Source organism: Notothenia coriiceps, unplaced genomic scaffold (genome assembly GCF_000735185.1).
Source record: "Notothenia coriiceps isolate Sejong01 unplaced genomic scaffold, NC01 NC01_scaffold00024882, whole genome shotgun sequence".
NCBI lineage: Eukaryota > Metazoa > Chordata > Actinopteri > Perciformes > Nototheniidae > Notothenia > Notothenia coriiceps.
In genome coordinates this window covers 157316-183882 of record NW_011357583.1, presented here as the reverse complement: position 1 = coordinate 183882, position 26567 = coordinate 157316, and the positions used below count along the sequence as shown (strand labels likewise).

Sequence of the window (26567 nt, the reverse complement as noted above, 5' to 3'; positions counted from 1 at the left end):
CTATGGAAAAAATGCATTGCTTTTTGAGGAAGGAACCGGAAGTGCTAAAAATGCTAACTTACTTCCGGGTTTTACGACGCGTCACTGCGGCTCTCTATTACTCGTTGTATGAAGGAAATGTCCGGTCACAAAGGCGCATGATGTGTGTGTGTATGTGCTCTGCTCAGCTCCGCTGTGTGTTTGTATGTTTGGTGTGTCTGTGTGTGTCCAACAACAGCATTTGTTTTCAAATTACCATAAACAGTCATTTACACACATCTGGCCAACTCCATAGGTATGTGGGTGTTCCCAAAATAAGTTAGTTTAATCTTAATCTCGATGTAGTGCTAAATGCTGTCGGAGTGCACCGGAACGAACGTCCCGGTATGACCATAGGGTATGACGTTATTATTGCTGGCAAACAAGCCCAGGGGTCTCACTGACATTTCAGTTATATCAATATGTGTACAGTGGTCCTAATTTGTTTTAATTGTATCCTGGTTTTAAACTGTGTTAATATGTTTTGGATGCATATTGTTCTATTATTTGTTCAGGCCTGTTACATACAATTAGCCACTGTTGCCACCTATATTAGGCTATATTATATTATATTAATATTTGTAAAGCGGTCCTAATTTTTTGTTTTAATTGTATCCTGGTTTTAAACGTTGTTAATATGTTTAACGCTGTTAAATACAATTAGCCTCTGTTGCCACCTGCTGGTGAGTAAATATTCAAATCAGTTAAAATTGACAACCGGTCCGCACATTTTTTTTAATGTATCTGCCGGTCCTTGGCACAATAAAGGTTGGGAACCCCTGACCTAAAATATTTGTTGTCAATAAACATAGGTAGTGGACAGTGTAGATTGTCGTTGAAAAATATATAAAAAAACACTGATCAAAGTAATACACACTTGTTTATTCTGCCCAAGCTTCAATGATATTCCTTGCCTTGTTAGATGTCAGACTTCTTTAAGAAATGGTTAGAATGGATGACCTTGAACATCAAAAACTACATTTAAGTAATTTTAAATACTTTTTACGGGTCTTCTGGGACCAACTTGCCAGAAAGCAGAAGAGAGATGAAACAAGCCATGCTTCTGAGCTTGTATTCTGCCCCAGATATGCCATACATCGATCAACCTACAATATCTTGTTGACAACATCATTGTCACAACTATGGTGCTTTAAGTCAGGATATGTCAGGGAGAAAAATTAGCTGCACTCTTAGACAGCGGGATGAATTCTGCTGGATCAAACAAGTCTGACAATACTGATATGTTTCGTGTTGTTTTTTTGTGTCATAAGCAGATAAGTAAGTAAGATAAGCTCTTTTTCAAAATATGTTCATAGATTCTGTAAAATGTACATAGGGCCCAGCAGTTGTATCACCCACTAGCCAAACATGACGAGCAGAAAAAAAACAGTTTGACACATTCCTCAGGCTATTCCAGTGTTCCTGGTGCACTCATCATGGACAATTATTTACCCTACACCTCTACACAAACAGATAAACATTATGAAGATACTCACCAGTGAGGCCGGTTTGAGGTCTTTGATGATGGGGTTCTCTCTGACTGACAGGTGGAGCTGGTAGCCGCTGAGGAGGAGCCGATGGTTGATGGAGTCTCCCACCAGGTGGATGCTGGCTCCCATGACGAACGTGATGATGCAGAGGTAGACCGCCGAGCGAGGCAGTGCCCTGGGGCTGCGCTCTATCAGCTGGATGGAGCAGCAACACACACATTCTGTAAATATCACACCATCTGTGTCTTAAGCGAAATTATCAATTGTTTTGGTCTCATCATTTTTTAAATAATTAGGTCAACTGAAAATATGCATAAAAACAAGCCATATTTTTTGTTTCACAATAAATTAACCTCCATTCCTTCAAAAGAAAAAGCATGTAGCTTTATTTATTTCATTTATGCTTTGCAGTTATTATCAGTCCTGTGGTGTGGCAGACTGCAGATAATCAGAAATGAATTTCACGTCTCTGTTGATGCATGAATGAACTTCAGTGTTGTGCCTTCAAAAGCAGGTCTGTCACTTTTGGCTGCCTTGTTTCTTCGTGTCAATTTAGCTTTAGAAAAAGTGGCAACAGGAAAAAAATGCCCCAGATCAATAATATTTTGATTCTAAAGTCAACTGAAGCAAACTAAAATGGATATGTATCATCTATATAGACAGCTTAGTTACAGGAGCAGCTTTAATTAGCTGACATAATGTAACATGTCGGATAACAGTCTCATACTGTAAAGCTTATAATCAATTGGCATCGTGATTGTATGCAATTAATGGACAGGATCAAAAGGTTTTCAATTACAAGCCAATCATATCCAACACTGAAAGAACAAAGGACCATATTGTTGAGCCGGAATGGGAAATTAGTTTACTACATGTATACAATATCAGTGTAAAACTAGGAGAGATTTTTTAGATGAATATAAATCATTACATCTGTGTGACCATTGCATGTTATCAGTGTAAAAGTGTTTAATATACAAAGGCTACAAACAGTGTCCGTCCACTGTTTCTTATTCACAGTCATGTCATTTCCCTGCAGGGATAAAACAAGAGTGCAAAGGCAACACACAGCGAACCTATCACTGCCAGAAACCCTGTTAGAAATGTAGCTGATTCAGCATAATTAATATGCAACCGTAAATGTCATTTATAATTGGCACCTCAGGTTAACTAACTCCTGCTGTATGTGAAGCTGTGTCATAGAGCAACAGGTTATGGAGAAACCATTTTTCTAATTTGTTTCATATACATTTAAGCCTGATATGATATTGCTATTACCTTACATGTTTGTCCATGTTGGGGTCAATTATACCTTAACAGGATATATTCAGGAATCCTGAAGTCAAATGTAATTCCTTTTAAGACCTTTTTTAAGACCCTTTTCATACAAGACCTCATCGCCACTTTGAGTTTTAACCGGTTACATTGGCGACACACTTTACCTCACATTTACTATATACAGTATTGATTGTCCTTCCTCCTTATCTTCCAACCATTTGGACGCAAACTTGCATTTCCCCATAACGATGTTGTTAGAGCCGGTGTAAACGGACCTTCGCGCGCTATCAAGCAGTGCGATGTCCTGTTCAGATGACGTCAAATCCAACGGGATGCCATAAATAAACTACACAGAATCACACTACACACCTACGCAATGATTACATTCAGGCAGACTGTAGAATACAACCTCTTTGGACAATTGATATACTTATTGAAAACAAGCTACAAAATGTAATACCTTGGAAAATGCCCTTTAATACTTTTTAATAGCCTTAATTTTCACTAAATTGATTGATCAACTTTTAATACTTTTTAAGACCCCGTGGACACCCTGCTTAAAGATGAATGTGGCTGTTTACATGTTTTATTCTGGTGGTTACCATAGTGGGCCTGATTGTACAAATGTATGAGCTAGGAATGTGTGTGTAATCATGTTTGATGATAAGAAAATAACATATTTTAATCATTTAATTAACAATTATATACTTATTTTGCACGTAGTTCTTGTCTCCTTAGACCCCCTCATTACCATGGATCCCAGTCTCAGATTAATGTACTCTAACGAGGGTCCACAAATATACAATTCTATGTTTTTACATTTCATCAACAAGTCTTAAATTAATATAATTTGTATTAATCTTATTCACAATCATCAAAGCACTTGTGTTAACACTTACCTTGAGCATTAGGAATGGTGTTATGACGTTGTAGGCCATGTGGAAGTAGTCCCCAGCACTGGGCTTGTTCAGGGGAAACCACTCCAGAGGAAGGAAAATCTAATTCATAAGATAACAAGAGGCTATTTGGTGTTTTGCCTCATGATACATGGAGTAAATATATTTTTTTTTTTCACATTTAAAACTTCATTAGGGAAGTGCAAGACACATTGATCTTCCTTACCATGACAATAGGTCTTCCAAAGTCCAGTATCCAGTTCTGCAGAGTCAGGCAGAACCACAGGTCAAAGTGGAAGTTCCTTCTCTGATGTGGCACATTTTCCTTCAATCCACAAGGAGCGCTGTTGAAATACAACGTTACAAACGAAAGGGGCACAACAGAAGTTGAGCGTTTGGTAGACATGTCGGGATTACTGTAGTATAGTAAGGTTTACTATAGTGTTTACTACTGCACTAATTTCAGGTAAAAACTGCCTTTTTGCCTTTTTATTTAGGTACTTTTTTGGCCATATCCTTCAAGGTAATAATGAAACAACGTGGCAAAAGTTATAGGTGTATTTGTATAAAGATGGTACATATGTCTATAACTTAAAAGTGAAAAAATACTTTGTACGTTGTTCACTTATATATATTCTAGAAGGCCATGGTAGTGTAACAAAAAAGGGGAAATGGGAGAATTGCACAACATCCTGATGTACAGTTGCAAGAAAAAGTATGTGAACCCTTTGGAATTACCTGGATTTCTGCATAAGTTGGTCATAAAATGGAGGAAGCCACTGCTGTCCAGAAAAAACATTGCTGCACGTTTGAAGTTTGCAAAAGAGCACCTGGATGTTCCACAGCACTACTGGCAAAATATTCTGTGGACAGATGAAACCAAAGTTGAGTTGTTTGGAAGGAACACACAACGCTATGTGTGGAGAAAAAAAGGCACAGCACACCAACATCAAAACCTCATCCCAACTGTGAAGTATGGTGGAGGGAGCATCATAGTTTGGGGCTGCTTTGCTGCCTCAGGGCCTGGACAGATTGCCATCATCGACGGAAAAATGAATTCTCAAGTTTATCAAGACATTTTGCTGGAGAACTTAAGGCCATCTGTCCACCAATTGAAGCTCAACAGAAGATGGGTGATGCAACAGGACAACGACCCAAAGCACAGAAGTAAATCAACAACAGAATGGCTTCAACAGAAGAAAATACGCCTTCTGGAGTGGCCCACTCAGAGTCCTGACCTCAACCCAATTGAGATGCTGTGGCATGACCTCAAGAGAGCGATTCACACCAGACATCCCAAGAATATTGCTGAACTGAAACAGTTTTGTAAAGAGGAATGGTCCAAAATTCCTCCTGACCGTTGTGCAGGTCTGATATGCAACTATAGAAAACGTTTGGTTGAGGTTATTGTTATTGCTGCCAAAGGAGGGTCAACCAGTTATTAAATCCAAGGGTTCACATACTTTTTCCACCCTGCACTGTGAATGTTTACATGGTGTGTTCAATAAAAACATAAAAACATAATTGTTTGTGTGGTTTTAGCTTAAGCAGACTGTGTTTGTCTATTGTTGTGACTCAGATGAAGATCAGAACACATTTTATGACCAATTTATGCAGAAATCCAGGTAGTTCCAAAGGGTTCACATACTTTTTCTTGCAACTGTATATAAATGCAACCATCCACTTGTAAATAAATGTCTAAACAACGATTTGTGCTATTCTATTGTGTGTTCTTTTGCCTTTATTCCTGCAGTCTGAAAATATGAAATCACAGCCATTAATGTTTGGACCATTGGCTGACCTCTTCACTTTTAGTGCTTTGTGTGCATCTATGCAATTTCCTATTGCACGCTGAGCTAAGTCACCATACGTATGGTTTGGACAAAAAAAGGCTGAATGTGGCTGAATATGGGTCCTCCTTGAACCCTGTCTGTCAGGATGCAAAAGGAACATTGGCTGTTTGAACAAATAAGAAAAATAGTCGAGACTAGAAGAGTTGTCGAACTGCATGTCATGACCGACCATGCATTTAAAAAGGACATTGTGTAGGAGTTCTGGCATTCAGCAGTGAGGCTGCAGATGCAACCAACGCAATACACCTCCTGTATGGAAGATGATTCTGTTCACATCTCTCTGTGTAGATATGAAGAGCTCATCTAACGGAAAGAAAACAGAAACTTTTTTTATTCTAGTGTGATAATACACTAATATAAATATAATAACAAATATAAGACACAATTTCTGCTCATCAGGTGCCCACTAAATACTACTAACTGACCCTTTTCAGAAACAATGGTTGTGAAATTAAAAAAAATTATCAACCAAGCCACACTGTCTTCGAACAACTGAAGTGCAAGAGACACTTTTCTGTCTCCAGCAATTGGTTTCAGTTACATGGTTTCACTTATATTGTGAAATCCACCTGTTTGTAAAATCTTTCTATATAGACAAGAAAATGTTATTTAATAAATTAGTGCTCTTTTGGGGCATTGTCTTTAAGTGTTGTCTTTATTTCCTCTGTCAAAGAGGTTATGTTTTCTGGTTCGGTTGTTCGACTGCTTGCAGGATTATATCACCGACTGCCCCGTTTTAATAATACTTGGTCAAAGTGTCATGCATGAGCCAAGAAGGAAGCCACAACATTTGGAGCAGATCTGAATAATGTGTGGGATAAACAAATGATTTGCCTCTTTGGTTACCTTAGCATTTGGCCTTGGCAAAGGTCTGCTGCACTCCCTGTGTCCCTTTTAGTTTGAGCTGTTTGTAATTTTGAATGTAAATACAATTACTAAATTGACAGCTAGTTTATATTCTTTTGTGCATGACATTTACTTATGACATAAGGCCTGATAACAACATAAGTTATGCTGTAGCGTATTTAGTCTAGCTTTTGTTTTTTGGTATCTCAACTTGTTCTGATTTCATGATTGAATTTGTTGACTTCCTGTTCAAATCTTGAAGGCAAACTGATGTCCTTAGGCTTTATAAATAACTTGTCCATGGAGTTTGTTTTATGTTCAGTTTTTTGGCCTGTCAGCAGGATAATGGAAAATCTACTGACATTATTATCATTAAACTTGCCCGAAGGGTGTAGCATAAGCCAAGGAAGAACCCACGATGGTCTTCATGTGCCTTTCTAGTTTCAAGTGTGTTTACATGTATGCATACCATAGTTATTTGGCCAAATAATAAAATACAGTTATGTGCAACAGTAGTACTGAGTTGAGACGGTTAAGTCATGTAGGACCAGCAGCGGAAAAGGGTAAAGACTGACTGAGACAAGCGGAGGGCACGGTTAACCACAAGCTCCTCCAGCCTCAGCTATCTATTTATATCTGTCACATGCACATGCAACCGAGAGTTGTTATGCAGTCCTTGTTTATTAAACAAAAACAGCTACAAGACTTTACAGAAACAAGTTTTAAAAAAAAACAATTTTAAGCTGTCAGCAACCAGCGGATCTTCGCCTGATCGCTCTCATTTACTTTAAATGCATTCTCCATACTTGGTTTCTGGAAAGATGCAGACAAGCAGCAGCAGAGTGGATAGTGAGTTGTTATCGCAAACAAGAGGTTACAAATCATGTTCTTTCTTAATATCGATTATATAGTTGCTTGCTTCATTCTTTAACCAGCCCTTCACTAAAAAAAACATGGCTAAAAAGGTTTTGACTTTCGTCAGCTTAATGTAAAGTGTACAAACCTAGTTTTTGTTTTCTCTTTTAAATCGTTGCTGCGACGTTTTCTTGCTGACATTTTCGCTTTATGTTAGCGAGTGATGATCCAAATAACGGTACTCCCGTGCTGTGGTCTAAAAGGATGTACAGTTAACGCTATTAAATTATAGTAAACACATTTCTGTCAAAAATCATCTTCACTTCCGTGTTGGAGCATTGTTCCCGCCCTTCGGTCCCGCCTCCTCCACCAATCAAACTGCAGCACAGGAGCTACAGTACACGTGAAGTGTGGTAAAGTGAAATGACTGGTAGGCAAATTCAACCCTTTTGACAATAACACAAACAATTAACGTAATGTTCGTCTTTGCTAAAGTTTTATAATATAGGACTTTGGTTGTACTGGAATAAATCTATAATTGTTCTGTGCTTACTTATAACCAAATAAGATGCATGAAATGATCCTTAAAAATGTATTTGCCTTTGTGTACATGGTCTCATTATGGGGTTTCAATTATTAATCTGCTTGTTTTCCATGTTTCACTGTCAAAGAAACACCAAGCATACTGTATCAGACATTACACTGACAATATGATCAATTTTTTTTGTTTTTGTTTTTTATTAATGTGGCACCTGTATTGTACAAAATACCACAGTATTACCCAAGAATACTGCTCCACATCCCCATAAGTCTTATTAAAATATCCTTATCCGAACGAAACAGTGCATTTATATTTATGTGTGTTATCATACTTTTTTATTCTAGAGTTGGTTGTATATTTGTTTCTAATCTGACCATATGGATGAGGCATGGATTTCCCTCCAAACCAATTGAATTGTTGCATCATATTGTTTATTATATAGACATTTTTTAAATAACGAATTTCAAAAATGAGAGAGTAGTTCTTCAAAAAACTCCATTCAGGTTTCAATACACAGTTGTAATTGTGTTAACTGACCAGAAGATGTCACCATTTTCTACAAATCGCCTAATTGTTGTAGATGTAGACCTTTGATGCTGTACAACTTTTTCTGCATCCCTGTGCATCATCTTCCATCAAGTCTTCAAACACATTTTTTGAAGTAAGACAATGATGCACGTAAAAGCACATATTGGGGCTATTGATTTGTTATAATTAGTCAAAAACATACTTTTGTAACAAAAATATATTGAGTTAAAATCTACATCATTGTACATTTTTAAACATAGTCTGAGTGGTATCCTCTATCAGTAGGTCAATCTGTGAGACAAACTGCTGTGGACAGATACTTGATGTTGCCACAGCAAATCATGGCTGTCCTGCCAAACAGCAGCTAGAAGGAGGAGTTATTTAACACACACACACACACACACACACACACACACGCTGTATTCTCCGGTTCCCGTCAGGTTCGGCTCAGAGACGGACTGAGGGATTAGTCTGTTCTCACTCCTCGCTCGGTTCAACATGGACTCAGTGCATTTTCTGCTCTTCCTCGCAGTCAGCGCCTTCACTGTGAAAGGTAGGCTGTCAATGTGTGCTTCAATTTCAAATTAACTCTTTTTTTGGGACGTGTTGTTGTTGCGTTGCATGTTATTAATTCATCATAATCATAATTACATAGCTTAACTGTTGTGCCAAATACCGAGTTTAAGTGACATTAGAATCAGAAAGAATCAGATATCCTATATTCGTCTAACAATACATAAAAGCACTACATTTACATCGTTAAAGCCAGTTCAGAGAAAAGGCAAAACTGAGATGAGTGACTAATTCAAAAAAGAGTCAATTACACGTTAATACAAATATGATCAGATAAGTACACACCCATTATATCAATTAAGTATAAGCATTATAAAAAAGTAAGTGATCATATGAAAGTAATGATACAGCCAGTAAAATTATTATATTGTAAAAAGAAATGTCTAATTGCATATAGTAGTGTAATTATCGTGATTAAATTGTATGTTTAAGCCAATTGTAATGTTTAAATAACACCTGGCAGAAAGTTTAATATAGAACGTTTTTTCAGCATGGACCTGCTGGCCACTGGAAATATCACACTAAGTTCATTTTTCATGGACAGAGTGAAGCTGTTCTTGTTGTGCCTCTTGCATTATGTTGCAAAACTTTTCCATTGCTGTGTATGAACCAGATCCCTGCCTGTGCTGTGAAAAGAAAACGAATCATAAGACTGAATGAAATCACTCTCAGCAAATTAAAAAAAACTATTGGGGAAAAAAAAGAAAATCTTAAGAACCCTGTTACTCAAATGGTTATTATCACACAAATTATTTAAGACATGCTGCTTTTCAGAATTTGGAAAATGTTTATCGACTCAGACTCTTCACTCTACACTTTATAGTTAATTGAGGCTTCCCCGAGAGTCTGAAGAGGCGTATGTCGTTTTAGTGTCTGCACGTGACGTGCATATCATTATCTAAATGTCCAGGCATATGTGGTACTTTAACCCCTTGCCCATCTCTTTGATATTATTAAGGCTGTTCAATCTGATATAAAGGTAGAAAGGCTTTACTTTTTTTATGACCACAAATCAGCAACATATGTCAACAATGTCTCAGAAATGTTCCTTTTGTGGTCTGATGGTCAGTAATGTCCTGGATTGTGTGGCAGAAAAATCGTAGGACAAAAACACACATTGATGTCATCTTGCTAGACTTCATGATGAAATTTGATTACCGCTGGTGGGGTTCGGAGGGGGCAGCTACCGGGTTGGATAAAAGGCATAGTGTCATGGACAAAGACAAACTTTCAGCTAATCTTTCAGTCTTTCTTTTATTTTATGAAATAACCGGATGCAACACAAGGCAGAGGAATGGGGAGATGCCTACAGACAACAAGTTCTCTGCCAAATCATTGGGATAATGTGCTTCTCATATGTAGTTGAGGATAATTGGGTTGTGGCCATTAGTGAAGTGAATAAATGCTGTAATGATGATGCTGATGTAAAATGGGGGTGAAATGTTTCTTTGGCTCAAACTCATTGTTGAACATAAAGTATAATGGGTAACACTTCCTCTTGCCCAACAACGACTTCACCCATGTTATATTCTTTGTTGAGTTTTGTGCTTATATTATCCAAATGTTTCGGATCATTTTTAACCCAAGATAAATCCTTAATTTGAATCAAGTTAACCATCTATTTCATTCCGTTGCATGCATAGACTGCATGTTTTCCTGTGATAGCAACATATTTGCAATGTCCTCGCATATGTCAGAGTTAGGTGTTCTTACAAGCTTTCATAAATTACATTTTTATCCACTTTATCTAACTCAACAAAGCATTTTAGTCATTGGACTTTAATCAAACGCTTTTAGCCCCTCCCTCCATTGTATGACAGGGTAACATTGAATCTTTTTGCTTATTGAGTGTTTAACCGGTTTCCATCATCAGGGCTGACTGCAATGAAAACCTCCCATGATCCACTACTTCACTACACCACCAAACTATTTTGTTATTGTTTTGAGTGAGAGGCCCATTGTGGCAAGTGGTAATGATCTAATGTTCAATTTGGGCTACCCTTATCACAACACATGTTACCTGCACAATAGCTGTTAAGTCCCACCCCCTGCTATAACACGTAACCCTCAGCACTCAGATACACTTGGTCTTTTTTTGTTAAGTAATTCTTAAGGTACATTACTGTCCTGGATTCTCTGTCTTTTGTAGTTTCTCTTCAGGGGGCAGAGCAGCACAGACTGTACCATGACCTGATGTCTAACTACAACCCACTAGTGAGACCAGTCGGCAATGACTCTGAGTCTCTCACTGTTCACTTCGGTTTAACCCTCAGGCAGATCATGGATGTGGTATGTTAATAACGACTCTTCACACATATCACTAAGTATACATATGGGCAAGGTGGTCTTATGCTTATATAAAGATTGTTTCCTTTACTTCACAGCTAAAAATCAACTCTCATATGTAATAATGTTCACTTCTCCAATATTGGTAAAGTCAAAACTAGCAGGTATTTGTTTGTTTCCAATGATCTCCCATTCACATGTATTCTTTTTGGATCATTTAAGTCTAATGTGATCGTCTTTAGGTCCTAAATTCAAAGTTGAATTGCTTTACAGTTGTTGCAGCTTTACAGTCAATTCCTTCTCTGTACCCAAGGCTCTTAGAAATTATGATTCCTCCGTTGTGAAACTTAAATTGAGAGATACCTACAACGAAATACCTGAACAGTTAATATCACTTCATAATTTGTTAACAGGATGAGAAGAACCAGGTTTTGACAACCAACATTTGGCTACAACTGGTAAGCCTTTTCTCTTACAGCTATAGAAACGTTTAGATTCACAACCTGATGGCCACATAGTATACTTTTTAAATGATGAATCCATGCATTTTATACTTACCCTGTTTATGTTCACAACATTTTTTTAATCACAAGTACATCCTGCTGTTTTTTGGGGGGTTATGTGACTATTTCTTGGATGTGACTTCTTGAAGTTCTAATAACTGCAACAGGATTTGTCAAATGAGGCTTGTTATCCCCCCAAAACACCCATTGTGGTTCTTACATGTCCATTCTTGTAAGATTACAGAAAAGGATGTTCAATGTTAATCATTCATCTTTAGAGGTGCTGGTAGGTGAATGTCTTTACCTGTGGATGGAGCAATGCTATCTATTTTTTCCTGTTTACAGTTTTTTTTCTAAGCTATAGCTAACCATGCTAGCTGTGGCCACATATTTGCTTTAGAGATTTGAAAGAAACATTGTAAATACACTGTAACTTAAACTTTAGCCTTTTAGCTGGTATTTGTTTGTGCATGTATACATAATGAATGTGCAGTTATTGCCAGATAGTTTTATTTGCAAGTATTTTCCATTTCGCCACCCACAGTTTCCTCACTTTCTCCTCCTTGAGATAGGGTGTATGAACGCAGCACACACATTTCCTCACAGCCGGTCCATTGTGTGACAGTGGCTCCCTGCTGCTGCACTGTCAGTAAGCTGTTTCAAGGCGGCTTGGTCTGCTTTACATCACCCCGTCGAATCAGAGCAGCAGTCTCCCTCAATCTCTCACACTCTCCACACCTCACACAATCGACTTTGGTACAAACACAAGATTACGCAGACAACATTCGAAGCAGCATCTCTATAGGTGTTAAGATAGCATATGTTGCTTCTTAAAGATGTTTATCTCTGGAAGTCACTTTGTGCCATTAAAGATGGTTCTGTAAGGTTACAGAACCACACAGTACATGATCACAATTATATCATTCTTTTAAATGTAATTGGTGTAGGCTAGCTAGTATGTCAAAAGTAGAAGCAAATGGTAAACATGTGGTTTGTTATTGAGTTTAGTATTTCTGTTAATAAGGGCAAAATGCACTTTATTATGAATCAACCAAATGATCCCTTCATATATTTTGCCCAGCCTTCATTTACGACTGACCTTTATATTTCTCCTTGCAGATAACAGCCTTTATTTGAATTCCATGATGGTTTGAGTAAATTGAAAATAAATTATAAAGGACAAGCCAAAGCCTTTTTATAATAATGCACTTCCTCAAGATGTAAAAAATCTGAGTGAGCTTGCTTAAACAATGGGGTTTTCAGAGGAGGGCTAAACCCCAAATCCAATGAGAAAGAATGTGAGAGTGCAACACACGGCAGATTTCAAAGCTTTCTGTTTTTCAAAGAGTCAGACATGGTGAAAGATTCAGTATTTTACTTGTCTTTTAATGTACACACATTGTACAGTTTCTCCTACTAAGGAGATTATGTTCTGTTTGATCATTTCAATGACACATATTAAAACAGTGACATTGCTAATTAGTTTGAGATCCAAGTGTTATGCCTCTTCACTGCATTGATATTCTGTGCACAAACTTAAATTCCACTAATGTGTCTAAATGTCAGCTGATGTTATAACCTGTAGCTCATTTATATGTATTGAAAATCACTCAAAGATGTATAGTATTTCAAATACATTGCTTTGTGCTTCATACAGTTTGAATAACATGCAATTGTGGAAAATCAAAATTCCCTCGTCAGAAGCTGCTATACCTGACACAGCAATTGAACAAAATTCTTGTAGCATGTCACTGCATTATGTTACCCGTAGCTGCTGTCACATACATTTATATTACCCATTATAGTAGCTGTCGCTGCTGCTAGTACACACTAGTGGTACAGTGAATCCCAGGTCGAGCTTTCAGGCAAAGCTTTCCTAACGCGGAGCCACATACAGGTCATGTTATAGATATATGTGAAATATGATAAGTACATGATGTTTTTGCATCCCGCAGTACTGGGATGATTTTTACCTGCGGTGGAATCCATCAGATTATCCAGGTGTGCCCAATGTGAGATTTCCTGACAATCTCATTTGGAAGCCAGACATCCTGCTGTATAACAGGTATGTATTGTAAGGAGCCATTGGCTTAGAGCTTCCCTGTAATTGGATATGCATGGTGTCGGACTCAGCATGCATGCATTGTCCTCTACACAATATAATGGGGAGGATCTCAGAGGGATTATGCTATTATGGATTATGCTCTATAATTAATAACAACCATTACAATGGCACTGGCTGTGGTTCTTGCACAGATTACATTATTTTTCCTAAACATAAGGGAATCAATTGTGTTGGCACTGTTATCTTGTGTTGAAGATGTGTCATTAAGAAACAGATTAGGGCCTCATGAGAACAAAATCACAACAAATCAATACTATCCCTTTGAGTGCTTACATTTCACTACCTATAACATGGTTATGTACCTTTTGACTGCTTGATTTGTTATGATTTCTGTCAGCAGGACTTTAAGCTCTGTGAAGTTCCCCCTTTTGCTCTTGACATTTTTGCAGACGAAACTTTCCCACAGATGGAACGAACAGGCTTAGACTCCCTTTTTTTCATTGTTTTAATGATCAAATCCCACAAATGAAGCAGGTGGCAACTCTAAAGTTAAAATGAGCGACTCATGACTGTTTGTCATTTATGCTGTTTAGACGGATCCCTTGTGCAATCAAACCTGAAGATACACATAAGAGAAGCTCTAAGAAATTGAACTTTTTTTTTATGTTGCCATAAAAAAGCATTTCACAACAGTTCTTTTATAATAAATCAAAAATGAAATACAGTAATACAACTAATCCACACCAGATTCTGAAAATGCACTTTTTGTTCTGCATGAAATAAAAAGCCCTCCGAATAAAATAAATACAATCTATTCATGTGGCTAGACATGTCACTAATAAATGGCAAAGCACTTAATTTGTCATTGTCCCTCTGAGGAAAGCCTTCATTTCAGAGTATTTTAATTAGATACTGCTCAAAGTTAGTCTTTTTCACTTTTAACTTCAGCTCAACCATGCTTTAAGCTCTTGGGAGTTTATTTAGGGGAAGTGAATCAGGGGGAGAATCTGAATTCGGAATAACCATCTCCAGGGACATGTTGTTGCATCTCTTCTGACTCCTTGTGTACCTGCTGCTGCTATAATGAGATAGAAAAATATACAAAACCAAATATTTTCTGCTCGCTGTGTGTGGCTCATCCAAATTAGTTTTGCATCTTCATGATTAAAACTGGGTCTCTCAAAGGTTACATCACTGTTTGAATTTATTAAAATGTTTTCCACTGAAGCTGCACTTTGGTTAACGCCACAGTAAAAACTGATGTAGCTGTATGTTGTCCACAGTGCTGATGAAAGATTTGATGCTACGTTTCACACCAACATTTTGGTCAACTCCTCGGGCACCTGTTCCTACCTACCTCCAGGTAAGAGCTATTAAATCAGTCCTGACAGGTCAGTAAAAACAGATTAGAGAAAGATTCCAAATTGTAAGACTTGCTGCTTGTTTTAGGAAACACATCAGACTTATATAATGGCACTTTTCCACGGCAGGACCTAGCACGGCTTAGTACGGTATGGTTACGCAGGCCTTGGTAGGCCAGGCTCACTTTCAACCCTGTATCACGGCAAGACGTAAACATGTGACAATTTACCATGCTGCGAGACGTGAATATGTCACGATTTCGTCCCTTCAAACGTGACAGTTACACATCGTCACCTTCTTAATCTAATGGCCTAAGTCATATTTGAAAGTAAAAAAAAACAAAACAAACTGAACCAAATATAGAATATATGATATATATGAATTATTGCACACAAAAAGGTTATGACAATATATGACTATTGACATACAAATAACACTGTCTGTCAATTGTGTAAAATAAGAGGATTAGATGACTTAGGCCAATTTACGAACATGTTGTTGTGACTTAGGCAATTTTAAACCTGACTTAGGCCTTATTACTTCTGGAGTAAGTGACTTAGGCAAAACATTGCACTTCTCTTTTCCGCATTACTGTGACAGACCATGGGGCTGGGTCAGCCACAAACAGTTTGAAATGCTAGAAGAGCATACAGAGACTCAGAGGGCAGAGTGGGTTGGTCATTTAATTCAATATAGCAAACTCAAAAGGTACAACTTAAATCACTCTTAGCTAAATAAAACAAAAGGCAAGTAAATAAAATGCTGAGGAGGCATGTGTCTCTCCTCACTACTCCCTCCAGTTCTTATTTGCTGTGTTTTTAATTGCAGCTAACCCTTTTCCATTTAAAGGTCCCATGTCATGGCCATTTCTACTTATCATAATTCCATTGTTGAGGTCTACTAGAATAGATTTACATGTTCAATGTTCCAAAATCACATTGGTTTCCCATACAGCATCTCTGTATAGCATGTGTATTCACTCTCTGTCCTACACGCCTTGTTGGAGCTCCTGCCCACCCCTCCCTATGAGCCCACTGTTCTCTGATGTGTGATTATGTGTTACAATGGCGTTTGGACTTGGACATCGAGGTACTCGTGGCGTGTGTAAAGGGCTGATTAAGATTTTTGCTTAGATTAGGAAAGTCATTCATTGCCCTATATTGAATTGAGCCGTATTAATACTATCCTTTTCAGTAAAGTTAACAATTATAACATAATAAGAGGAAAGACGGTGTAATGTGAAAGGGTAGAAATATCCTTATGTTGTAAAAAAAATTAACTAATACCGGGGTTTATTATAAGTATAGTTTTTCGAAATTATACATAAGTGTTGTCACGTTAATGTTTTGCAAAAAAAGTATTACTAGTGTGGTCAACACTGGCATGGATGAGGCAAAACCATCCCTCTACCTAAACTGGAAAAGTCTGTGGCTAATTCCTTAGTAGGTACTTTTACTCTGGCAACAATTTCCTCTAGGCGGTGTACCATGGTCGCGGGGTTCTGGGAAAGTCTACCTCGTCTGTTATTGAATTTGTGAGAGTAACTTCTTCTACGCACAACGCACGTTCTACGGTTCGTCTGGGCAGTGGTGGTGCTTCTTCTGTGTCTACTACTACTACTATCTACTAGCTACTACAATGAGTACTGTCTGGGCGTTTAATTGTTAGGTAGGAGACTACTAGGATACAGGCACTTTTACTTCTGTCAGCGTCGTTGAATCTGTAATACCAGGAGTAGATCTGCCTACACATACTTTTGTTTGGCGAGTTTTCCTTTGTTGTGTTTATGGCAGTCGGGTCTTGTACCTTTCGTTTACTTGGTCTTTGCTTTGTCAAGTTCCTTACCGTATGTTCCGTTGCCACCGTTTCTTTATCGATGTTTCCGATACCGGAAGGACGTGTAAGTCTATCTCGAGTAGCAGTTGGCTCCGTGGCTTCGGCTCGACAGTTAGGTAAGTGTCTTCTCGTCTCTGTCTACTTCTAAATCTACATCACTACTTCTACCTATTGAGTATCTTGGTACTGCTGTTGGTAGGAGACTACAGTGCTTCCAGACAGTACACTTCTTTCTTCGTCCAGACCTAGTCGTTGAGCGTCAAGTAATTCCAGGATAGGTCTCGAACACATACTTTGTTAGTGCTAGTTTTCCTTTGTGTATTTATCACGACGTTTCGATACCTAAGAGATGTGTGAACCAAGGAACTTCTTTGTAAGGGACCGACTTGTTGTCTGGGTGCTGGTACTGCTTGTCACCGTCGGCGTTGATGGTAGAGGTGGATTCTCACCTTTTTACGTTCTCGATCTTTGACCGACAGTGGTCCTAAAGAATTCCTGTGACCAACTTCCTATACGGGTGACACTAAGCGTGATGACGTCTTCGTGTGCTGGTATGTTTCTGTTCTTCAAGGAAGTGGGTCCGTGTTGGTAGAGGGTTGTGTAGTCCTTATAGTTGTCCGTCGACGTTGACCGACTTCAACTGCGAGACGGTTAGCTCCTCTCCTCCAAAGTCCTGGAAGGCGGTACTCTGTGCAGTACGGCAGCTTCACGGACAGATAGACGGGGTCTTGCGGAGCAACCTCTAAAAGAAAAAGGTAAAAAAAGAAGGACTCATATCACCTACATTGGAATGGGTCCAGGTTTACCTGGTTAGACACCCTCGAGGAGTGTGGTGTGTGTTGTGTGTGTGTTGTTGTGTGTGTGTTGGTGAGTGAGTGTAGTGAGTGAGTGAGTGAGTGTGTGTGAGTGAGTGATGTGAGTGAGTGAGTGAAGTGAGTCGGAATAGAAAGAGTCAGCGTTATGAGGCGCCTCAAAGCGGTTGTGTGAGTCCGGCGTCGACACACCTAGAGGTGAGTCAAGCGGTTGTGTGAGTGCACACACACGAGTCCGACTCAAGCCCGACTCAAGCGGCACAGAGCGACAGAGCGTCTGGGGTGCGTCGTTGGTCCTTTGCTGTGGTCATTATGTCCGAGTGTGACAGCCGAGGAGCTCAGAGTTTACCGCCTCGTCGCTCGGGGCGTTGCAGAGCGGTTGTGCCGTGGGTCTGGGGTGCGTCGTAAGAGTAGACAAAGAGTAAAGACNGGCCAACTCCATAGGTATGTGGGTGTTCCCAAAATAAGTTAGTTTAATCTTAATCTCGATGTAGTGCTAAATGCTGTCGGAGTGCACCGGAACGAACGTGACGTTCGTTCCGGTGCACTCCGACAGCATTTAGCACTACATCGAGATTAAGATTAAACTAACTTATTTTGGGAACACCCACATACCTATGGAGTTGGCCAGATGTGTGTAAATGACTGTTTATGGTAATTTGAAAACAAATGCTGTTGTTGGACACACACAGACACACCAAACATACAAACACACAGCGGAGCTGAGCAGAGCACATACACACACACATCATGCGCCTTTGTGACCGGACATTTCCTTCATACAACGAGTAATAGGGGGAATAATCGGATGTGTGTGCGTGTAGAGGTGTGTGTGTTTGAAACGTAGCAGCCTGCAGTGGGGAACACAGTGAAGGCGGTGTTTACGCGCTGGTGCTGCACTTCTCAGAGGCTGCCTCCTGATGTTGCAGCCATTTCATGAAGTGAAGGAGGCTTTACAAATAAAAAAAATAGCTCTACACCCCTGGCCGCAATGTCCTTAAAATGAAGTCCGAGTTCGAAATATATCTCAAATAATGTATGCACTGCCATTCCCCCACAAACATAACAGTCTGCGATTAAACGGTTGTCTCCTGTGTGCTCCACTTCCTATTGACGCACCACCTGTAACTTTCTCTGCGCACGAGAGGCTGAGACCTTATGCTAATCAATTTTGATTTATTTTGTATGTTTTGGACGAAATAATGACTGGTATAAAATAAAATAAAAATAAAATAAATAATTGAATATTTTTTTGATAAAATATTTTTATATATTTATAATTCTGCAAATTTTACGATAAACTCACAGCTATTTCGCGGCCCGGCAGTAACAACTCCGCGGCCCGGGACCGGGGGTTGGGGACCCCTGCTTTAGGTAGCGTACACTTTGCCCTAAAGTTTTTGCTGGTATCTTTTGTGTGGCTCTGATCCTGTGAAAAAAATATTGTTTATCCAGCTTTGGTTTGAGCAGCAGAGAAAAATGTAACTGAATATTTCAGTTATTCAAATTAAACATAACTTAATAATCGTGTTTGCAGCAGTCTATTTTTCTATTTATTTTTGCCACAGTAATGGTATTTTGTTTTCTTTTAGAACTATTAAAAATGTTTTAAAGTAATTAAATATGTACTTATGCATTCGTGACTTTGTACCCTGCATTAGTGACTTTGTTTACATGCATATTAGCAACAGAAAACGATGAAATGACCTGCAATAATGGGATTACCAACATCAAGAATCTGATTTATTTATCTATCTATTATACATTTTTTGTTTTATAATAATAATGAGGAAACAATGAAGTATATCTATATTATGAAGCAAATCATGTATAAATACAACGCCATATGCATACATAAAATGTAACTGACACTGTAATCCCCCTACCCCCCACCCTTCATGTTATTGTCCTGTTCTGTTTGTGATGTGTGTGAGCCATGTCCTTGTCCGTATGTTTTTATCTTTGAAAATGTCTAATCAAATATAAATGTTAAATTAAAAAAAAGAATCAGATTCCTTACTCCCTACAACACATTTGGACAGAAGACATAATAAGATAGATAAAGATAGATATATACTTTATTGGTCAAGCGTTACACAAATTAAACATGTTTAAAAGATTCCATAAGATACAAATATAATAGAAATACAAATGATTAATTTCATTTTTAAGTGTATTAAAAGTGTTTGTTGAAAAAAAAAGGACGTGATGCTGAGTTCAGGCGCTGCAGTGACAGAGTACACAGTTTCTGTTTTCTGCTCCGATGTGTTTGAATTGCTAATTTTTATTAAATGTCAGAGTTATTCAAATGTTGTATTTACTTTAATTTGGAACAAGGATGCACCGCCAAAATAAATAATTGTCTCCTTCCAGTAGATTGCTGTTGCTTTCCCTGCGTGGTGTGGTGTCTAGTTAAAAAAACACATATTTACAGCATCAAAACATATTAGGTGTCCCTGCATTCAGAGATCTCTTACTCGGTGAATCATTGGTTGACTTCTAGCATACATTTATTTTACGATTGAGTTCGTCAGGTGGTGAAAAAATACATAACAATAACATCACCTACGTATGATCCAAACCCTCTGTTTTCAATATCTGCACAGAAACACAACTGTAAGTGAAGTTAAACAGAGTATAATTTATGTTTTATTATCAAACACAACAGCTACCACCTGATATCATTGCTTTTATGCTCTGTTTGAAGGTTTTTAATTTGTTTATGAAGCTGTAGACCTAAAACCCTTCTACAGCGTGTGCACTCAAACCACTTTCATACACACTGACCATAGATTGTGTAACAATGAGGCAAGTGGAAAAGCATGAATTACTTGTAAGGCGTCTTCTTTTTTGTTACAAAAAAAAAAGCCAAGTCCAGAGCTCAAAGAAGACATTCAAAGGGATTAAACACTACTTTATAAAACTGCATGAGCTGGCTCTGAGGGGGGCTTTGATTGAAATGTAAGGTGTTGGAAATGAATTGATTGGCGCATTCACCTTTTCACAAGCAGTTTTGCCATCACTTACTGTAAAGAGGCTCAGTCATTGGTACACGTTTATTTATAAAGCTTTATTGGGCAAACTCCCGTATTATATCTGCTCTCTGATAACACAGAGAGTTGCAAGCAGCCATTGTCTGAGATCGCATGATGTAGTATTGTTAGATGTGCCAAGAGCAAGGACTGTCTGAGGTAAGGCAGCTTTTATGTGCGCAGCTCCACTTGCTTGGAACAATCTTCAGCAAGAATTGAAACTGAGCAGTCTCATTCCTCTGCATGTTTTTAACGCTAGGCTAAATGAAATGCTCGTTGATACTATGGGCACTTGTAAATGTCTATAACTATGTAAATGTATCCTGTAAATATAATGTATGATGTCCTTTATTGTTTTATGTTTCATGTGGAACTATGCTGCAGGTCTCCCTTGAAAAAGAGATCTATGATCTCAATGGGACCAATCTCGTTAAATAAAGGTTTGAAATTAAATTAAATGAACAAGGATTCACAATATAATACAAGTGTAATATTGTATTATCAACGCACATCGCTTGTTTCACTGAACAAATAAATACTGTACAGTTAAACAATTTGACATATTTTCAAAATAAGATAATGAATTATTCTCCTGTCTGAAGATGTGATTTCCACTTAATAAAGGGTCATTTGTACTATAACAATAGGTGGCACTGTTGCATAAGACTGAGTGGAGGACCACAGCGCTCCCCTATCAACAAAGAGAGCTTTACCATATATTCTGCCATTAAAACATACCTGAGTTTCTTATTATATTCAATATGTTTTTGTCTTGCCTTCACAGATTGACTCCTTTGAGCTGCTGTATTTCTATGACGAGCAGCTCGGACACTTGATGTGGTAGGTCTATATGAGGATTGTTACTGTTGTGTCCATAAGCAGTGCTGGGAAATGACTTGAATATAGCAGAATAAGAGGATGCAGAAATCCATCAAGTGTAGATTCAGAGAAATATAGATTTGCATACACTTATTAGTGTGTTGGAATCAGTAGCTGTTTTCCACGTCTTAATACAGATCAGATCTAACTATGAGCAGACTGAGCTGGACAGACAGTTTACACCAGCTGTCCAGAGGTTCGACTTGACCCTGATGCATGCTGGGAAGAGAGGGGAAGAATCAGTCATTTTGCCTGAAAAAAGTGTTTGAATATTTTTGAAATTATGAGCAATAAGAGGTATAACAATCTATTTCCATTTACTAAGACCTCAGGTGGTTGTTGTTTAAAGGTGCCCTATTATGCTTTTTGGGGTTTTCCCTTTGTGGTAGTTCAAAAATCAGAAATCCTTTATTAATCTCACTGCGGGGAAACGGCAAAAGTGGCATAGTAAAAAAGGCAATGCAATAATACAGAATAAGCTTACATATTACTACACACACATTAGTTGTACTAGAATAAAAATACAAGATAAATAAGTAGGTAAGTACTGTAAGTACACAGCATGGCTAAAAAATGATGAGCAGCAACTTCAGAACTAATGGCACATTTCCACTGCAGCGGGGTAGCCCCGTTTAAGCGTCCCTAAGCGTCCTCGCTCAGGCCTCGGGCTGTTTCGTTGGCCGTCCGAGGCCGTGGCGCATTTCCATTACAGTTTAGGATCTGGGGTAGCAACGCAGTGTAGGCGGGGCAATCGGCTTTTTTTTGGCCAATGAGATGTAGGAACGTCGTCACCTCCTCGGTCGACCACGGTGTGCTTTTCTTTGACGTTGCCATTTTTGTAGCTCCTCTGTTTACAAAAATGCTGTGTATAAAAATGCTGCAAGCTTGCTTCTAGATATATATGCGATGCTAGGGATGATCTCGTGTGTGATCTTGTGACGATTCTCTCTTACCAATCAGCAGTCGAGAGTGTTGACGTCACTAGTTCAGCCCTGGCCCTGGCCTGATAAAACCACGATTTTATGGGGCCGGAAAAAGAGGGAAAAAGTACCCGCTAGCCGGTGCTACGCTATATGGAAAGGCCACCAAAAACTGGCCTGGCCGCTTGAGGACGATTAAGGACGCTTAAACGGGGCTACCCGCTGCAGTGGAAATGCGCCATTAGTGACATATGTAAGGTGTTGAGACCTTACACAAATGAAGATTGATAGTTATGTATTATATAGTTCTGCAATGGCTAAAACCCCAAAGTTCCCTCCAGAGGGAGTTTCTTTCCCCTCTGCCTAAAAGGGAGGGAGTGTGTGGGAGAGACTCTTTAGTTCACTTCTGTAACGTAGTGATATCACCATGTAACACTTGCGCTTCCATTGGCTAGTGCTCCAACACATTGTACTTGATTCCATAAAGTTCACATAGTGAGGCTAAGGGCAGGACATCTCTCAGCGATTGACCAATCACAACAGAGCTGGCCAGCTAACCAACCGTTTCAGACAGAGGGGGAAAAGAGGTGCTGCAACAAAGGCAAAACAAAAATGAAGCACTTGTTGAACATTAAAGCATGTAAACTTGTCACAGTACCTGTAGTCACAAAATACAAACATGAACCTGAGCAGAATAGGGCCCCTTTAAAATAAAGTAGAACAAACTAATTCCCATCATAGCCCAAAGGACCAGAGAACGTTTGGTGATTGACCAATTATTTCGGCTCTAGTTTATTTAGTTTGACAAAATCACAGGTTAGAATAGTTTCTCATTGGCACTGTTTCTGTAGGTCATGCCGTTTGATACACTGATTTTTAAAGTGGTTAAGGGAAGCTGTGCTTGCGGCGTCCCGATGATAATTTGAACTCAAACCTGCCAGACACATTTCTGCTGTCACGATACATTATTTATTCATTATTCTTCAAGAAGTTTAATTTGAGAAACTTTATCAGCCAGTTTTTCTTTTTCTGACCAAAACTTTTCATAAAACTGAGTTAAGTTATCTTTAAAGAGAAAAAGAAGTGTTCCTATAATCAACCAGTACTGAGTTTAAAAACAAATGCTAACTGGTTTAGTCGTTTTGACAGTTTCTGCCTCTGATTGAATTCTAGGTATATTCCTTTCTTCATCATCCTGTTCATCTATTTCACCGGCTGCTTCACCAAGGCCAGGGAACAGAAGAAGATTCCTGTCTCTGGTTGGCTGTTGCTAGGACCCAGCTCCCTCTACTATTGGTCAGTCTCCTCCTCCTCAACTCTGTGAGACCATCTGTGCATGTTGCCCAAGATTACATGGTTTTGTTAAAGAATTAGGAGTCAGTCAATTAATGAACCTTGTGTTATCGTTACATTTAAAGAGAAATTAAACGGTTGGTCTCTTTAGTAAATTCAAATTTTAGAGATGCCTTTCCAGTCCATGAAAAAAGGGGCACTTTGTTCTCTCAGAAGGCTAATGGAGGTCGGTGTGTAAAGCAACAGAAGCAACTATCAAGTTGAACAAAGAGTTAAGCAAGCAAATGCTTGGCATTGCGTTTTTTGTGTGCTTTTCTTGTATTTTTTGATCAGAAGCGTTTGGACATTTTGTTCTTTTGTGCAATGATTGCCAGTTGAAGGTTTGCAGAAACATTTACAAAAGGTCCTTTACATAGCAAGTAAGTTTGAAATAAACTAATTAGTGTCCCCATTTTGACAACTATTTTATATAGAACTGAATGAATTTCCACGATATGGCTTTGTTTGTAGCAATATTAGGTAAAACATGATCAAACATTATCATTGTAAAACAGATGTTCACAGAAAAACAGCTCCATTGGGTTTTTGCCAAGGTTTCAGTTGTAAATAAAAGTTAGAAGCCTCTGTTTTTATGACATTTCTTTCTCCATTTTCTTCCAGGTACCTGGTCACTGAGGGTCAAATCACTGAGCTTTTTCTCCTCACCTTCCTTGCAATGGTTGTCGTGGTGATAATCAAACAGCGTAAAGGCCTCAGCCCAGACAGCAACGGTCTCTTCCTGTTCTGTAGTTTCAGCGTTACTGTGCTGCTGGTGGCACTGTGGGTGATCTATCTGTGGAGCGACCCGGTGCTACGAAACAAGTACCCCGGACTCATTTACGTGCCAGAGCCCTGGTCCTACTACACCTTACACATAAAGCAGGACCACTGAGTTACATCTGTCCAGGTGTGTACACCTCTGTTAGATAAAACATATTTCTGAATCCCATACCATTTACATTTGTATGACGCATATTTTTCTCTCTCTTCAGCAGCTTCCTGTGACAAATGTAGAGGCTGCAATCAACGTTGACGGATGGTTGAGGACGGCTGTAGAAGTGCACAAACGTCACCGTTACGCCCAAAGTTGTGCTGGCTTCAGCCATATATTAAGAAGAGATTTGTCTCTTTTCTTTTCTTTTTTTTATTGATACTCAGACTTTAGCAGTTGGGAAGTTTGATGTGAATGTATATATGTAATCAGATCTGTTACACCTCTTGCATCTTGAGACCTCTGAGACCATTTTGTGGCCATGATTGATTTTATAAATAGGTCTGCACTGACATACAGCTGGTGATGAGGAAAGACTGAGCCTTTGCACTGCTCATAACCAACACTTTAATACTTCTTTAGGGAGGAGGGATTAAATACATGTTTAAGATTTTTCTAATCCAAATTACATTTTTCCAAGCCCTGAAACAGGTGGTTCTGAAAGCTTTTTCTTAATAACTATCTACTTGAATAAGCCCTACAGGGAGAGTATCTGTTATTTTATTGAAGGAGTAAAAACCAGGACTGTGATAATCTGCTAAAGGGAAAAGGTTGTCTATAGACCAGTCAAGCGGTTGGAGAAAGTGGACCCTTTTATAATCCAGCTCAAGGTGAATATACAGTATCTAGATACATTTACTAGAACATTTTCAAATAAATCTTACCTTGCATAAGCTCATCAAATAATTCCATAACTCTACAACTGAATGCTTTGAGGTTGAAATAAGTGTTCATGGTTGTTCAATAAATGTACGCCCGGTTATGGTCACCTTCTCTGGCCCTTAAGAATGAAAAGGAGAAGAAGAAAAAGATATGAATAATTCATTCATGTTACACAAAACAATCCTCAATAACAGGATAAAGATAAGTGGTACCGTTTGAAGAATAACACCTTGAAATCAGTTAGAAAAAAAACTAGTTTAGATATATAAAAAATAAAAAAGATACATTTAAGTTCTGGAGAAAGATAAAATATAATATTATTACCAAAAGAGGAAGAACACAGTATTGAAGTGAATTCTAAATCTAATTGTGACTTTTTTAGTTTTGAATAAAAACCTTCTCTCAGGTATTCAAGGTCCCACGCTTTGTCAGATATAGATGAGCTTCATATGTTCAGTCATCGACATGAGAGCTGTGAAGAAATGTCCGTATTACCTATTTCTGACATGATGTGTTTAAGCAATGTACAATATAAAAGTGTTCACAATGAAAAGTATATTGTATAGATGGTCTATGATTGTTCAAAAGGTCAAGGAAACATGAGGTTACTTTTGAGATAAAAAAGAAAGATTTATTAAACCGATGTTTTGTGTTTGTTGATTTGATCCTTTCTTTGTTTACATGTTGAGTTATTGTTCTTAATGTAAAATGTCCTTTGTTACTGTTTTGTACAATATGGTTCCTTTGCTGTTGCTGGTAAAATACTGTTTAGTTAGTGGTTTCTCACTGGTTTGGTTTCACCTGTGTTTATGTTTATTAAAATTGGAAAATTGATCTTCTGTTTCTGGTTATTATTCACATTTTACCTTAAATTCACCTTCAACATTATTTTAAAGGCGCTTTAAATGAACTATCTCTAAATACGGACTATAACTGAAACTAGTATCGTAAGGAGGCTGGTAATTGGCTCTCCTTTTATGAGAGAGGTGGGGGGGAAAGGGAAAGGAC

The 26567-nt window shown here is 38.4% G+C and overlaps 2 protein-coding genes across 3 annotated transcripts; one reads left to right on the top strand and one right to left on the bottom strand.

Moving 5' to 3' along the window:
• Nucleotides 1-1154: 1154 nt before the first annotated feature.
• On the bottom strand, nt 1155-7569 carry LOC104955851 (ceroid-lipofuscinosis neuronal protein 6 homolog). Of its 2 annotated transcripts, none has more exons than XM_010783241.1 (4): nt 4421-4453; nt 3909-4026; nt 3686-3784; nt 1155-1703 (listed from the first exon to the last, which is right to left on the bottom strand). In XM_010783241.1, exons 1-4 carry the CDS (start codon nt 4432-4434, stop codon nt 1467-1469), a joined length of 468 nt encoding a protein of 155 aa, XP_010781543.1. In that variant the 5' UTR covers nt 4435-4453; the 3' UTR covers nt 1155-1466. The 2 variants fall into 2 exon arrangements, with proteins under 2 accessions (XP_010781543.1, XP_010781542.1); XM_010783240.1 differs by lacking the exon at nt 4421-4453 and adding an exon at nt 7385-7569 and having other exon boundaries at nt 1156-1703.
• A 1168-nt stretch (nt 7570-8737) lies between these two features.
• LOC104955855 (acetylcholine receptor subunit alpha-type acr-7-like) lies at nt 8738-26393 on the top strand. Its single transcript, XM_010783244.1, has 9 exons — nt 8738-8858; nt 11028-11167; nt 11578-11622; nt 13623-13732; nt 15016-15095; nt 21518-21614; nt 23747-23869; nt 24527-24812; nt 24901-26393. Exons 1-8 carry the CDS (start codon nt 8804-8806, stop codon nt 24795-24797), a joined length of 921 nt encoding a protein of 306 aa, XP_010781546.1. The 5' UTR covers nt 8738-8803; the 3' UTR covers nt 24798-24812; nt 24901-26393.
• Nucleotides 26394-26567: the final 174 nt, after the last annotated feature.